The sequence below is a fragment of the Dromaius novaehollandiae genome, chromosome 9, assembly GCF_036370855.1.
Source record: "Dromaius novaehollandiae isolate bDroNov1 chromosome 9, bDroNov1.hap1, whole genome shotgun sequence".
In the NCBI taxonomy this organism is placed as follows: Eukaryota; Metazoa; Chordata; class Aves; order Casuariiformes; family Dromaiidae; genus Dromaius; species Dromaius novaehollandiae.
Window position 1 is genome coordinate 25,898,279 of NC_088106.1, and position 12,867 is coordinate 25,911,145.

Genomic DNA, 12,867 nt, shown 5'->3' on the forward strand with positions numbered 1-12,867 from the left:
TCCTATGTATTTTCATTAGGTCACTTTCACGTCTTCCGGAAGAGAAAGTTTAGAGACTGGCATTTTGCCTCCCCCAAGAAATGTTTATATTAATGATGAACAGAAAAAAGAATAATTTAAAATTTTTGCCAAAAATCAGTGAACCTTTGTTTTGCTGCCCTCAATTACAATTTTAGACAGTTATTCTATCGGTAGTTATATCTATGCTCTAAATAGGATATACATGACCTTTCTCATATCTTACACTCTGGATCATCTTTGCAGCATTAGGCAGCCCTAAATAGGGATGCTCCCTTCCCTGTAGATGTACCCCTGAAGATACTCAGATGTTAGTTTACTGTAGACGACAGCTGTTTTTCTCAAATTTGGAGTAAATTTTTCTTAGAGTATGTTTCCTCCGTTTATTTTCCTGAGGCATGATTTTTAGGATGTATCTACCTTTTAGTCCCCTTTTAGAAGAGACACGCACTCAGAATACATAATGGCTTTGAGAAGCAGGATATCTGTGAGCCTGTATAACAAAAATAGTTGTATATTTAGATATATAATCCATGTAATATTTTACAGACACTGAATCAATGTAAGTCACAGAGTAAGCAAAAAAAATACTCTTATTCTGTATTACTCTTCATTGCCTGCATAACACCAGCCACATCACTACTGAGAAACAAAATGTGTACATTATCTAAATACTGGACACAAAACACATCAGTTTAAAGCTGTTTTTAGGATGAATATACAAACAGGCCTGCTCGGGGGATGATTTTGTTTACCTAGGCTTCTGCTTAAATACTTGAGTTGTGATGCCCACCTCTGTCTTGAACTCAAAAAGGAAACTGAATTGCATGCTCAGAGAGTATGTGACCAAGTTATCCAAGGGTCAAATCTGGCTCAGGACCCGAGTAACTAATTATGAATTTTTAATTGTTCATGTATGAAAAACCAGTGTTTGCAGTCAACTTGCCAAGTTCTTTGAAATCAGTCCTGCAATTAGCAGTAATTATAACTGCAATAACTATGTATATAAGAACATAAGACCACAGTTAGGTCAGACTAATGGTCCATCCAGCCCAGTGTTCTGTGGCACTATCTAAAGAAGATGCTGTCTGGGGCGAAACATGAGACCAGGCACTTTATGTAGTCCATTCCCTCATACCCCCACATCATCCAGATCTGTTGCATTAGGATGGTCAGAGGGAACCTCTCTGCCTGATCCTGTGGGGATTTGTGCACGGACCTTTAAGCCCTGATCTTGTCTACTCTCTTTTGAACCTGCTGTTGCTGTTTCCTTCCCTAAGTCCTCTGATAGCAAGTTCCAGAAGCTCACTACTACCAGGTAAAGAAGTACTTTCTCTGATCTGTTTTAAATCCATCTCTATACTCATCAACTGCTGCCTGGTTTCGGTATGGTGAATTTTGGTAGACAGCAGTTCCATGTTCATCTTTTAGGCTGTCTCGTAAACCTTGATTGTGTGTTTCCTCTGCAGTCTGAGGAGTCACAGTCTTTTTAGCCTGTCCCCACCAGTCTGCTGCCCTGTCCCTTGATTTTATTCCCCTTCTCTGAGTTTACTATGTCCGTCTGTAGATGTGGAGACCAGAATGCCCCACAGTAGCAAAGATGTGGGTCCGTCAAGACTTTAAATAGCTGCAAGGTATTTGTTGTCTTTGATAACTTCTGTGACAATGTCCAGTGTTTTGTTGGCTTCTTTTGGCTGCTGCTGCACATTGACCACATTGATGATTTCAGAGAACTGTTAATGACTATTCTTGTGTCTGTTTTTTACCATCAGTTTAAGTATCCTTTTCAGGGCTCTCTTCAAATTCTTCTTCAGCCTCTGAATTTCCTGTTTGCATTTGATATGCCATTTTTTCTGGGCTCTTCTGTCCTCCTCAAAGAGATACCCTCAAGTAAGTGCTGCTAAGTTCAAGAGGGCAATCTTCTGTTGCACCTATGCACACTGCATCTGTCGCATACATAAATAAAGAATAAAATCGCCAGGTCTCATTGCAAAAAACCACCAGAACAAGACCAGAAACATGAATGGGACAAGACAGGAAAACAGTATATTCTTGATACAGAATATTGTGGATGTCAGTTGCTGCATAGTTTCAAAATGCAAGGCTCTGGGTCTAACTAATAAGTCATTAGTATCACATTGCACTAACTCTCAGCTTTGTGCTGGGAAAGAATCCTTTCTTTAATTAAAAAATATTTTCTTTTATAGTGACCTTGGCCATAGGCCTGATATTGGCCAAACCATTCCTTTTGAATGGAGCAGGAGTATTCTGCTGTCCCAACTATCGTTGGTTCATTTTGTCAGCCAGCTGACAGAGCTGGGCCAGCTTGTGAATCCTGCTGCTGAGCAGCTGAGTCTCACTAACACCAGCAAGACTGATGGTGTCAAGAGTGGTGATTAGACTGGATATGTTTAGTGAAAAGGATTCCCAGCCTTTCTCAGAGAGCTCTCGAACATCATCCAAATTTAAGGTACTGTTCAACATGGCTAAAATTAACTTGAGTAAAATGGCTTCCTTATAGCTCCACTTGATTGTTACCTGACATAAAGCAAATTGAAGAGAGGCACTCTCTTTTTCTGAGTAAAGGTATCTAGAGAGTTAACTGAGTCTAAGGAAAGTTGTCTCCTAGAACCACTTGTGACCTACCTGAGTTGCTGGTATTACTCCTTCTGTTTGTCACTCCCCTGCTGCCAGAGGCTACCAGCCTTCCTCACAGCCAGTGACGGGGTGGTCTTTAACCCGGTTAGCTCAAAATAAGCCTTGTTAGTCCAGCCGAACCCTGATGCTAACTCTTAGTTGGCTGATTTGAGTGAAACAGGTTGAAGAATAGCTTCAGTGTGTTCTGGCAGAGGAGGTGAGGTGATGCCAGCCCTTGCTGCCTCAGAGAGAGAATGGCAGCAGGCAGTGCTGTGGCTGATGCCTTTGCTTTAGTGCAGCAGTTCACACTACCAATGTCTGTCTGCAGTGGCATCTACAGCACTTTACAGTTAAGTCTGTACAACATCTGTGCAGTCGTACGGTTTAGGGAAGCCCTAAATGTATACAAGTGTGTGTTAAATTTTTTCTGATATAAGTGGCTCTGTGCCATGTGATCTTTCTCTGCTCCTTTTTATACTTGGTTATTTAACTATTCCAAGAGTAAACTTTGAAGGGCTTTTCTTAGTCACGTTAGTGATAAAGAAATTCTAGTAACATTTTGATAATTTTCTTCACTTCAGAATGAGAATAAATAATAAACACACAACTACTATTTTGTTGTAATTGTATTAAAAGAGGTAAGAGGAATTTAAATGAAAATATTTTATTTTCTTAAGTTAACTTTACAGTTGCCCAGTTTTTCTCAGAGCTTTTAAAGTAACTCACAGACCAATTCCCAAAAGAACTTCCCTTCTATACTGATTACTGTAATTAAATATAGAATTGAGCTTAACTTTTCTAGGCTGTCAATATCGAAGGACAAATGTTGCCACTAATGAAGGTCTGACTGTCAGAAAGATTAGTACTGCATCCTGAGGGTATTGTGGGGGAGGAGGGGAACCATCATTGCCTCTCAGGTGCTGATCATATATTGTTTTGGCTTTATAAATGATAACCACTTCTCTTTCAATTGGGTAAAATTATATATACAATTTGTATAAAAATATGTTCTGAAAAATCCTCACAAAATGGCCAAACCTGTCCACTTCTGGGTGCTCAATCTGTTTTGAACATGCAGAAAAGCTGCGATAGCTTGGTATCTGACCAGTGTAGGTAATTTTAAAAGTCAGTGAGGGTAAAAGAAACATCTTTGCAATTCACAGTGAAAATTTGTTAGAAATAAGCTGTATATAATTCCTGAAATCTTCTGAGATAATTAAAGAATTTCCAAATTTTACCACCTTAGTTACTATCCCTATGAACAAAACGTGTGTATGTTTTCAGATGCAGTGGAACTTTAAGTGGGCTTAGTGATGTGTTGAGTTTTTTAGCTTGGTACAAGTTATCTAACCACTCATTTCTAAGGATACTGTAGAATAAGGCCCTAATAATTCTAAATTAGAATTAGAAAAAATTCTAATTACTCACCATTTGCATTTTTAATTTGGGTGATGGCCTTGTAGGATTTGATTCATTAAAATAGCTGCTGCAGAATTTGACCAGGGTGTCTGTCCGGTGGTAATGACTCACCTGCTGGCGGCAAAACCTACAAAAGACAACGACGGTATATATTCACATAAGCACAAAACGTTCTAACACAGCACTTAACATTTTTCATTAACCAGTTTCAGGGCTGGCTTGCAGAATACCCTTGATAATCCACTTTTGCTGAATACTTATCTTTCTCAATGTATATAGTAGCCTGAAAACTTGGCCTCTGTATTGAAAAAGGAAGAAAAATTAATTCTTGTTGAATAGATGAATAGGGTCTTTATGTAACATTTCTCATAAGGACATCGAGGAGCATTGTTTGACCTTGTAATGCCTCAGGTTGGCCTGGTTTTAGAAATATATAACAAGAAGTTGATTACAGTCATGTGAATTATTCTCCTATAAATTCTACACATTTGAAACCTGTTGCTTTTCCAGTTTGAGGAGCTCGTACTAATTGATATTCTATGTAATATTGAAGAACTCTATGGTTAATTAACTCTACCTTCCCCCACACCTCTTGTTTATTTGTGTATCTGTAAAATGTTAGTGCATTCTGTGTTTTGAAAAGGGTGCTTAGGACTACATGTATGCTCTTAGTCCAGTTCCCTAGCCAGCTGAACCTACCAGGCAGTTAGAAAGATCTGAGATTTTTTTGGCTTCCTTTCATTGAAGGAGAGGCAATAACCAGCCTTTTCACTAAGGGAGAGGTTACAATTTGTGAAGTTTTGTAATGATACATGTTTTCCAGTCAAAAGATTTAGGAACCACAGTTTTGTGATTTGCGTTTGCCCTGCTGGTGATGATGTGCTTTCCTGTTCTTGGTAAGTGTTGCCCTAGCAACTCTGTTATATGACTGGTCTCTGGTTTTCTTTAATCTTTCCTTGACCTTGAAATGACTGCCTAAAGTTTATAGCCCTCATTTTTAGCCAGGGAATTTATAAGAGCTTTCTGGATTTACTGATTTCATGTTCCAGCATTTTGAGATTCTAAATAACCATTAATTTATTCCTTTTTGTATAAGGGATAGAGTCCCCAGAAAAAAGTGTGAAGACCTTGAATTATAACTTTCTGATCAAAGCATTCCAAGAGCTGGCATCCAAATTTTAACAGTTTTCATTTCCAAACCTATCTGAGATAGGAGGCACTTTCGGAGTTGGCTGTTGTGACAGACTTTCCCTGACAGGGCAAAGCAAGGTTTCCTCAGAGTGTGGCTGAAGTACATCATCCCTGTGAACTGACGGTGTTTCCCTGGCTTTGAGTGCAGAATAGTAACTTACCAAAGAATGCAAGATCATGGAAATTGATGGGGCTAAATTAGGTGACTGAAAATGGAGTTCAGATCAATTAATTAATGTCAGCTATGTTAAACAGTGATCCATTACTTCTGTATTCTTGCTACTAAAATACTGCTTTCCTGTTGTTTTTTGGTTTGAGGGAGATGGTGAGATATGCATAGGAGTAACAGGAATCTATATATTTCATGAAAATATTGGGATGATTTGTATCTTTTTGTGCTCACCCAGCAGTTTTCAGAGTATGTCTGTAGCTTCATGTCTTTCCTCAGAATGTGGGCTCTTCTTTTGATGAGACTTTGTTGCATGTGTTTCTGGCACATTTGTATATTGTTCCAAATATAATTCCAAAATTAGTCATCAAGATATTACTGTAATTCAAAGCATAATTAAAGCCACGTAGCTCCAGAAGCAGCAGAACAGAAAGAACCTTGTTTCTTATGGATTTAAGTTTCATGGTTGGATTCTTTGATACCATATGAAGTGTCAACTCCAACAGCAGCTTTCCCTGCCCTTGGGAAATAATGCCTCTCTCTTTGGTGGGATCTCTAGTAGTAAGAATTGACCTCTCTCTCTAACCACCAATTTTGAAGCTTTGTAGGGAGTTAATTTACGTTAATCTGTCCAATAGATTCAAAAGTTATTGAGTACACTTCTCAGATTAAATACACCATATTGTTTTAGGAAATCGAACTAATAATCCCATAGATATATTTATACATGGCCAAACTTTGCTACCAGCAAAATGCTGCATTTGTAATTTGTAACATACACCATCAGATGCACAATAGTTAAGAGAAATTTAAAGGTTCTCTACACTTTTATCTTTCTCATAATTTTTTTCTTTTTGCCCAGCTATCACCTCTTTTCTTCATTATGCACAGGATTTTGTTCATTGAACTATGGACAGTGACAATGAGCAAATGGTGCAAGGTTTGCCCTGGCTTACCTTTCATCAGAAGTGATCCCACTCATCAGTTGAGCACTGAAAAATAGCATTTCATAATAGTACTGGAATGATAGATTACAGCTGCTCCAAAGGAGAGGATTCTATATTTACATAATGAACTTTGGTTGATGGCTCGGATAACAGAAAATGACAAACAATTTGTGTTGGTGTCTTGTGTCATTGTCTTGTGCACAAGGTATGTCTGACCCAAAGGAAACTTGAGTTTTGGTATAAAACAAAAAAGTCTGAAAACGTAAACCTAATTTCCCCATAACTCAGTGTTTCCTGCTTCCCTTACTTAAAACTTGGCAGTTGGAACCAACAAACCCTGACTCTAGCATGAAGAGTGTTTGCGTGGTTCACATGGTGCAGGTATGCATGCATTGACACCTGCACAGCTGTCAGGAAGCCTCATTTTTTTTGTCAGAGATGTTCACCAAGACATTGGCTTTTTGGTGGAGCTGGGTTGGGTTATATCTCAAGGAAAAAAAAGAAAAGCTGGAAAGTGTGTCAGCACTTTATTAATAACTCAAGGCCTAATCACTAGAAAATCTTGTATTTTAAAATACTACGTTTCTCATTACAAAATCAAAAAAATTACTATTGTGAACTGGTGAAAAGGTCTCCTGCCTTAGGGAGATAAGATTCTCTCAGTATCTAGAAGGGCATGACATTTTTCCTGTGTTTGATTCTATTATGACCTTAATTTTTAAGGTTGCTCAAGCTGCAAAAGTTCAAAACATTTTGAATGAGATTTTTTTCAATTTATTTTGTTAAGCCTTTGCAATAATTGTAAATAGACATTCTTTTAAAGAACAAATAGTGAGAGGTCAAATAATCCTTCCATATGAGAGTCTGTATTTCATTACAAAGGGAAATTCACAGGAGAAGGAATGTAGCTAAAGGTTATCAGAAAAACACAGATATTTAAGAAGAATCCTTGGTATAAAAATGAAAAAGCTTTAAGCCCAAGAGAAGTGTAACTATTGATAATTTGGAAGATGAGGAGGAAGAGGAATACTAGTTTTCAATTCTAGGTCTTCACAATTAGAAGACAGACTTGATTAAATATCGAAGAGACAAGAAGAATGACCTTAGTATTTTTATAGTTAATGAGGAATGATTATCCATCAGTGATTTATGATTGGCACGCTTATTTTTAAGTCTAAAAATCAGACGCAAATTAGTTTAGTCATTCCTTGTGTTGAGTCTGGATTATTGTGAGAAGACTAAAAATTGCATTTATCAAAGCAGCAACAGGTTTTCTATTTCTGCCTATTTTTATTATTAAATTTATTTTTTAAATTTAATCACAGGCATGTCTAGTTCTTTGCAGCCAACGCTTTGGAGTTCACTTGCTTTGCACAGTAATTGATGTTATTGTGTCAAATCCTAATGGCCAGTGTCAATAGCGGAATCTTAGCTTCTATTAAAAAAATAATCACTTTGCCTGCACTTAAGAGAAACTGTGGAAATGGTAAGGCACACATACCAGAAACAAAAAACTCCCAGTCATTATTTTTAGTAGTGTTACTGGTGTTACTTTTCCTGTTGGTGGTTTGATTCATGAGCTCGAGTGTTTGATACTGACAGTGCTGTCCTCTGTTGTCATTAGGATGGGACAGAGCCCTCCATGTTCTTACCATTGTGTACAGAGAGGCAACTTGTAGCAGTAGATTCCAGATGTGCCAGTTCCAGAAAATACCAGGTTTTCTTTTTTTAAATGACATTCCCTATACTTTTTAATTTACACAGCATTTACTCATTTTTAATAAATGCCCTAGCTGGCAGTTTAAGCATGTGAGTGTTCTCGCTCTTAGCATCAGCTTTATGAGAGAGTTTTGATAACTGGTAAGTGTGTATTCCCCCCCCCCCCCCCCCCCAAAATCCCCGCGCGTGCGGACCGTCAGGGCGCTCCCCCTGGCCCCAATCCCCGCGCGTGCGGACCGTTAGGGCGCTCCCCGCCCCCCTCCCCGCGCGTGCGGACCGTTAGGGCGCTCCCCGCCCCCATCCCCGCGCGTGCGGACCGTTAGGGCACCGCCCCTCCCCTCCCGCGTGCGGGCCGTTAGGGCACTGCCCGTCCCGCAGTGCTGTGAGAGCGCAGAATTCGCTTTGTTCCTCAGCACAGGTTTCCTCCCAGTACCACGCAGCCCGGATCTCAGCTGAGAGATTTACGAGCTACAGTTATCCAAACCATATATTATTATTGCATCTCCCACCTTGTTAATCTTGCTTGAGGTTAAAAGGTTTGTGCCACAGTTTAAACTACGTGGTATTCCTACAGTTTCTTGAGATGATAATGAGAGGAAAGGCACTAAAAGGTCCCGCAAGGCAAAAAGTGTGAATGTGATTCACTGCTTCATTGAAGTGCATATTCTCCTAATGGTGCAGAGCTGGTTAAATTTTTCTACTGAGAAATATTTTATACTAAAACACTGTGGTTTGGTTTGGTTTGCAGGAAACAGTATCATTTAAAAAGAAAACCCGAAAGTTAAGTTTTGACATAGACAATACTGAAACTTTTGCAGTTTAAAGAGCCATTTTATTTCTATGTCATCAAAAATACAGATCAAAACAAAATGAATATTTTCATTTGGGTGCTTAAACTACTGATTCACAACAGAAGTGGTGACTGTAAATCTCTTTGAAACGTCTCACAGAAAAGCTAAAAAAAAATCAAGTTCTTTATTACTAATACATGTAAGAAACATACTGCTTTTCCAAACAATTTTAGTGTTAGTTGTTTAAAATTGTCTTAAACAAATCCACAGTGACTTGATGCGATAAGTATGTTATTTGAAGACATGATCTTTACTGACATGATGTAACCTAAGATGGATTTTGCAGAAACCTATGCTGGGAATTTGGTCTGTATGTTGTAGAAACCTAGGAAACCCAGGGCACAGAATAGAGAACAGTGTGTGCAGGAATGTGGCCCAGCTGTGTGATACCTCTGTGCAGCTCCAGATGGTTCAAAAGACATTTTTTGTTTATATTTTCATTTGTATAGAGTGTTTTCTTTTTTTCAGAAGTTTAGAAGGGACTGAAATGGAATATTTTAGTCCACAAAGTTCTGTTTTAAAGCAATGCTGTGCTGGTCTCTGGTGAGACCAAAACAACATCCACAGTGTGTGCTGCTGAGTGAGGTGGCCGGCTCCCCCTTTGACTGCCGGTGGGATGTCAGGATTAATCCAGTACATTCTCATTCAATTGCTACAGTTTTATATTCTTCACAGCATATTATACTGAAACAGGCTGAACTTGTACACACAAGATTGATGTTAAGTGTCATGCCTCTACAGCTCCCAGCTTTTCATTTTCAATTCGCCTGTTTTTTCAGAGGAAAATATCTCTTAGGTTTACATAAAAGTAGCTTTCCTGGAGGAAGTAAGCAGAGAGAGATTTGAGAAGATTGTCGTATACTTGCACTGACACAGGTATATGCAACTTAGTGGTGGAAAGGGGCAGAGGGAAAATTATTTGAAGTCATCTGTGCTCTGCAATATTCAGCAGTTAGGCAGCCATTACTCCGCAAGTGTTTTAAAGATGCAGTAAAATGCACAGACCAGCAAGAATCCTCTTACTCTGGTCATAAAGGAATACCAAAGGCAATACCAAATTAAATGTTGTGCAGGATGATGCATTCTGTGCGGTTAAGGTCTCTAGTAGCACTCTGTCTGCAGTAGGATTTCCCTTGTCATCTTTTCATGTTTGTTTGAGGACTTATAGTAGGTGAAAATTTTAGAGATGATTTGTGTATTAAAAAGGGAAAAAATTGTCTTATTATTGTCAATTAAAGCTGTTACAACACAGAAATATGGTAGGATGCAGGAATATTGTCAAATCCAAGTGCACAAAGGAGAAACACAAATTTCACTTTCTCCTGCTCTTGTATAAAATCCCTTATGAGAAGGCTCCAAGTAGGACAGTAAGGGCAAATCGCTAAGAGAGATTAGTGTCTTGAACCCATGGACCAAGGCATTGGTGATTCCTAAAGCTAGAAATCCTCTTGATTATATAGCTCCAAGAAGAGTGTTTTTTATTGACCATGGTTTGTTCATACTAATTTCTTTTGCTCGTTTCCTTGTTTGAAGGGAATATCACTTAGTCTCATCGCAGTTCTCTTCTGATTACAAACCTGTTCAAACAGAGTTAAAGGCTATTCTCTATATACAAGCTAGGCATTCCACCAAACTCTGCACACTTTATGAATTCCAGATATGTTTCTAAATAAAAGTTGGGTTTGGCAACACTTTCATCATGCACTTTCAAATCCGTACTGAAGTGTTGCCATTACAACCCCTTTCCAGGTGTTCTATAGTCCAGGTATCTAGTGTCAAATCCATGGCTGTTGACTTTATACTAGCGGTACTCTATGCACTCACTGCCTGTGAATTTGGTTGTTCTTATGCAGGGCACTAGTTTCTTGTTCCTGGAAACAAATCTCCTTTCTTTCTCTCCCCCAGATACCTTCTCTTGCATTCAGTACAAACCGCAAGGAACAAGATGACCTTTGTGCAATTGTCAGTCAGTTTCTCCATTCAAATGTGGTTTTCCTTTCCCTTCCTTTCATACAGGTTGATAAAGTGTGTGGACAGCCCAAACAACAAGAAGGGAACCTGTCGTCAGACAATATAGCGCCAGTGAAGGAAGCGACTGAAACCCAGATGCTTGTGATGGCTCATGCTAGTCTGAACAATAAGAGAAGGTAATCATAAGCAACAGTTGCTTTGAAATAAACTCTCTGGCCCATCGCTCGTGTGAATGGTTCCTTGCAGAGTAGTGTTTAAGCTAGAGCCACAGTTCTGTCATCTCGTCTGTGCACTCTCCAGCCATTGCCATCACTGATGGCTATACAGATGCGTATGTGGTGTTATGCTGCAGGTCTTTCCAAGAAAAACTTTTTTACAGGCCAGACTTGATGTCTTTACTTAGCACCAACTCACACTTTATTTCCAGAAACTTTCAATGAAAACAATTGAAACCTGTGCCAAATAAGGTCTGAGTAACTTCAACTGTTGACTCTAAATTACTATGTTACTTAAAATACAGCTGTTTGGGTCTTAAAGGACTTGGGCTTATCTGGGGCAAGAAGGAGAAAAGGAGGTGAAGGAAAGATTCATTCCTATGACACAAAATCAGTCCTTTGTTCCTCAGGGATGGGGAGGAGGGATTAGATCTCTCCTTTCTCACTGCTGTAGGTAATAAGATCCTCTGAAATCTGCTTGATTTGTTACGTAAGGGAAGAACAGCAAAACCATCTATGTTTAGGCTTGTTGTGTCTATCTTGGCTTCTGTTTCTCAGCTGCATTCTAGTTTAGACATTAGACAGCTGAATTGCTGCCTTTGGCCCCAGCCTCGGCCCAGGCATCCTTGCTCCCAGATCTTACGGAGTTTCTTCCACTTTTCCTCGCGTAGCTCCTGGATTGGTTTTCTGTAAATTTTAAGTGGGGAGGTAAGGATGTCTTTGCAATGCGGCATATGATACATGAGGAAATTTCAGAGCTAACTGACCATAAAATCACAATGAGACATTTCTGGCTAACATACTGTTCTCAGTAACACCGATATAAATCTGGAACAGCTTCAGCAAAGCGAGTAGAATTGTGCTGGGCTTATGCATCTAGCCAAGAATAGTGTGGCTCAGGGAGTCCATGTGCATCTCTGTGTTGGAAGGATGTATAAATAGACAGTGATACTAAAATTTACATAGCCTAGGTTCTGGTGTCTGAGTTGAGACCATGAGATTTTTATCCACTTCTATTTTAATTCTCATCTAACCTTACAGAAATACAACAAAGTGTTTTAAAACAATAAAAAACAGTAGCAGCAAGCTAAGTTTTTTGAGTGATAACAGTATTCTTACTTGGTAATTTATGGCTAAAACAGAACAGTTTGTGCTAAAGCTTGTAACTAATCAGTTTTCACCATGCAAATGGAATATCGTAGAAAAAGGCATTAAGGAAATTAATTTCATAAATTCAGCAGTAATAATGTAAAAAATAGTTGTAATACAATTAACAAAATCTGCTTTTAAAAACTTAGAGCTCTAGGCCTGTCATCTGTATAACTCATTGGCTTCCCTGGAACTTATTGCTTGATAATGAAAAAGGCAGATTTACAGCCCATTAACTAATAATCTATTAACCAAATGCAAATAGGTGTCTTTGGCACTACAGCAATTCATTCTCACATGAAGATCTGCTCCCTACCCTCCACAACCATCTAAAATTATTTGGATGTTAACCTTTTAAAATGTAAGACCTTCAGATGCAAAAGAAAGTGTAATAAACTAGTTTACTATAAATTAGACAGCGTTGCCCAAAATTGGTCTGCACACTGAGAATTAAATTATCCAAAATGTCATCTAAGCTAAGTCCATCCTTACATAATTAGTATCAAGCTTTACTGAAATGCAGTGTTGATAGGTATTGTGGAGAGCCCATGCACCAAAAATTAATGATGGAGTCATAATTA

General features: G+C 38.7%; 1 protein-coding gene across 2 annotated transcripts in view; it reads left to right on the forward strand.

The window, feature by feature from the left end:
• LOC112988855 (glypican-5-like) overlaps positions 1 to 12,867 on the forward strand; it is a 403,392-nt gene that overhangs the window by 123,013 nt on the left and 267,512 nt on the right. For both annotated transcript variants that reach the window (XM_064516960.1, XM_064516961.1), the window contains exon 4: positions 10,968 to 11,098. In XM_064516960.1, coding sequence (XP_064373030.1) covers positions 10,968 to 11,098 — 131 coding nt within the window. The remainder of the gene's footprint in view (positions 1 to 10,967; positions 11,099 to 12,867) is intronic.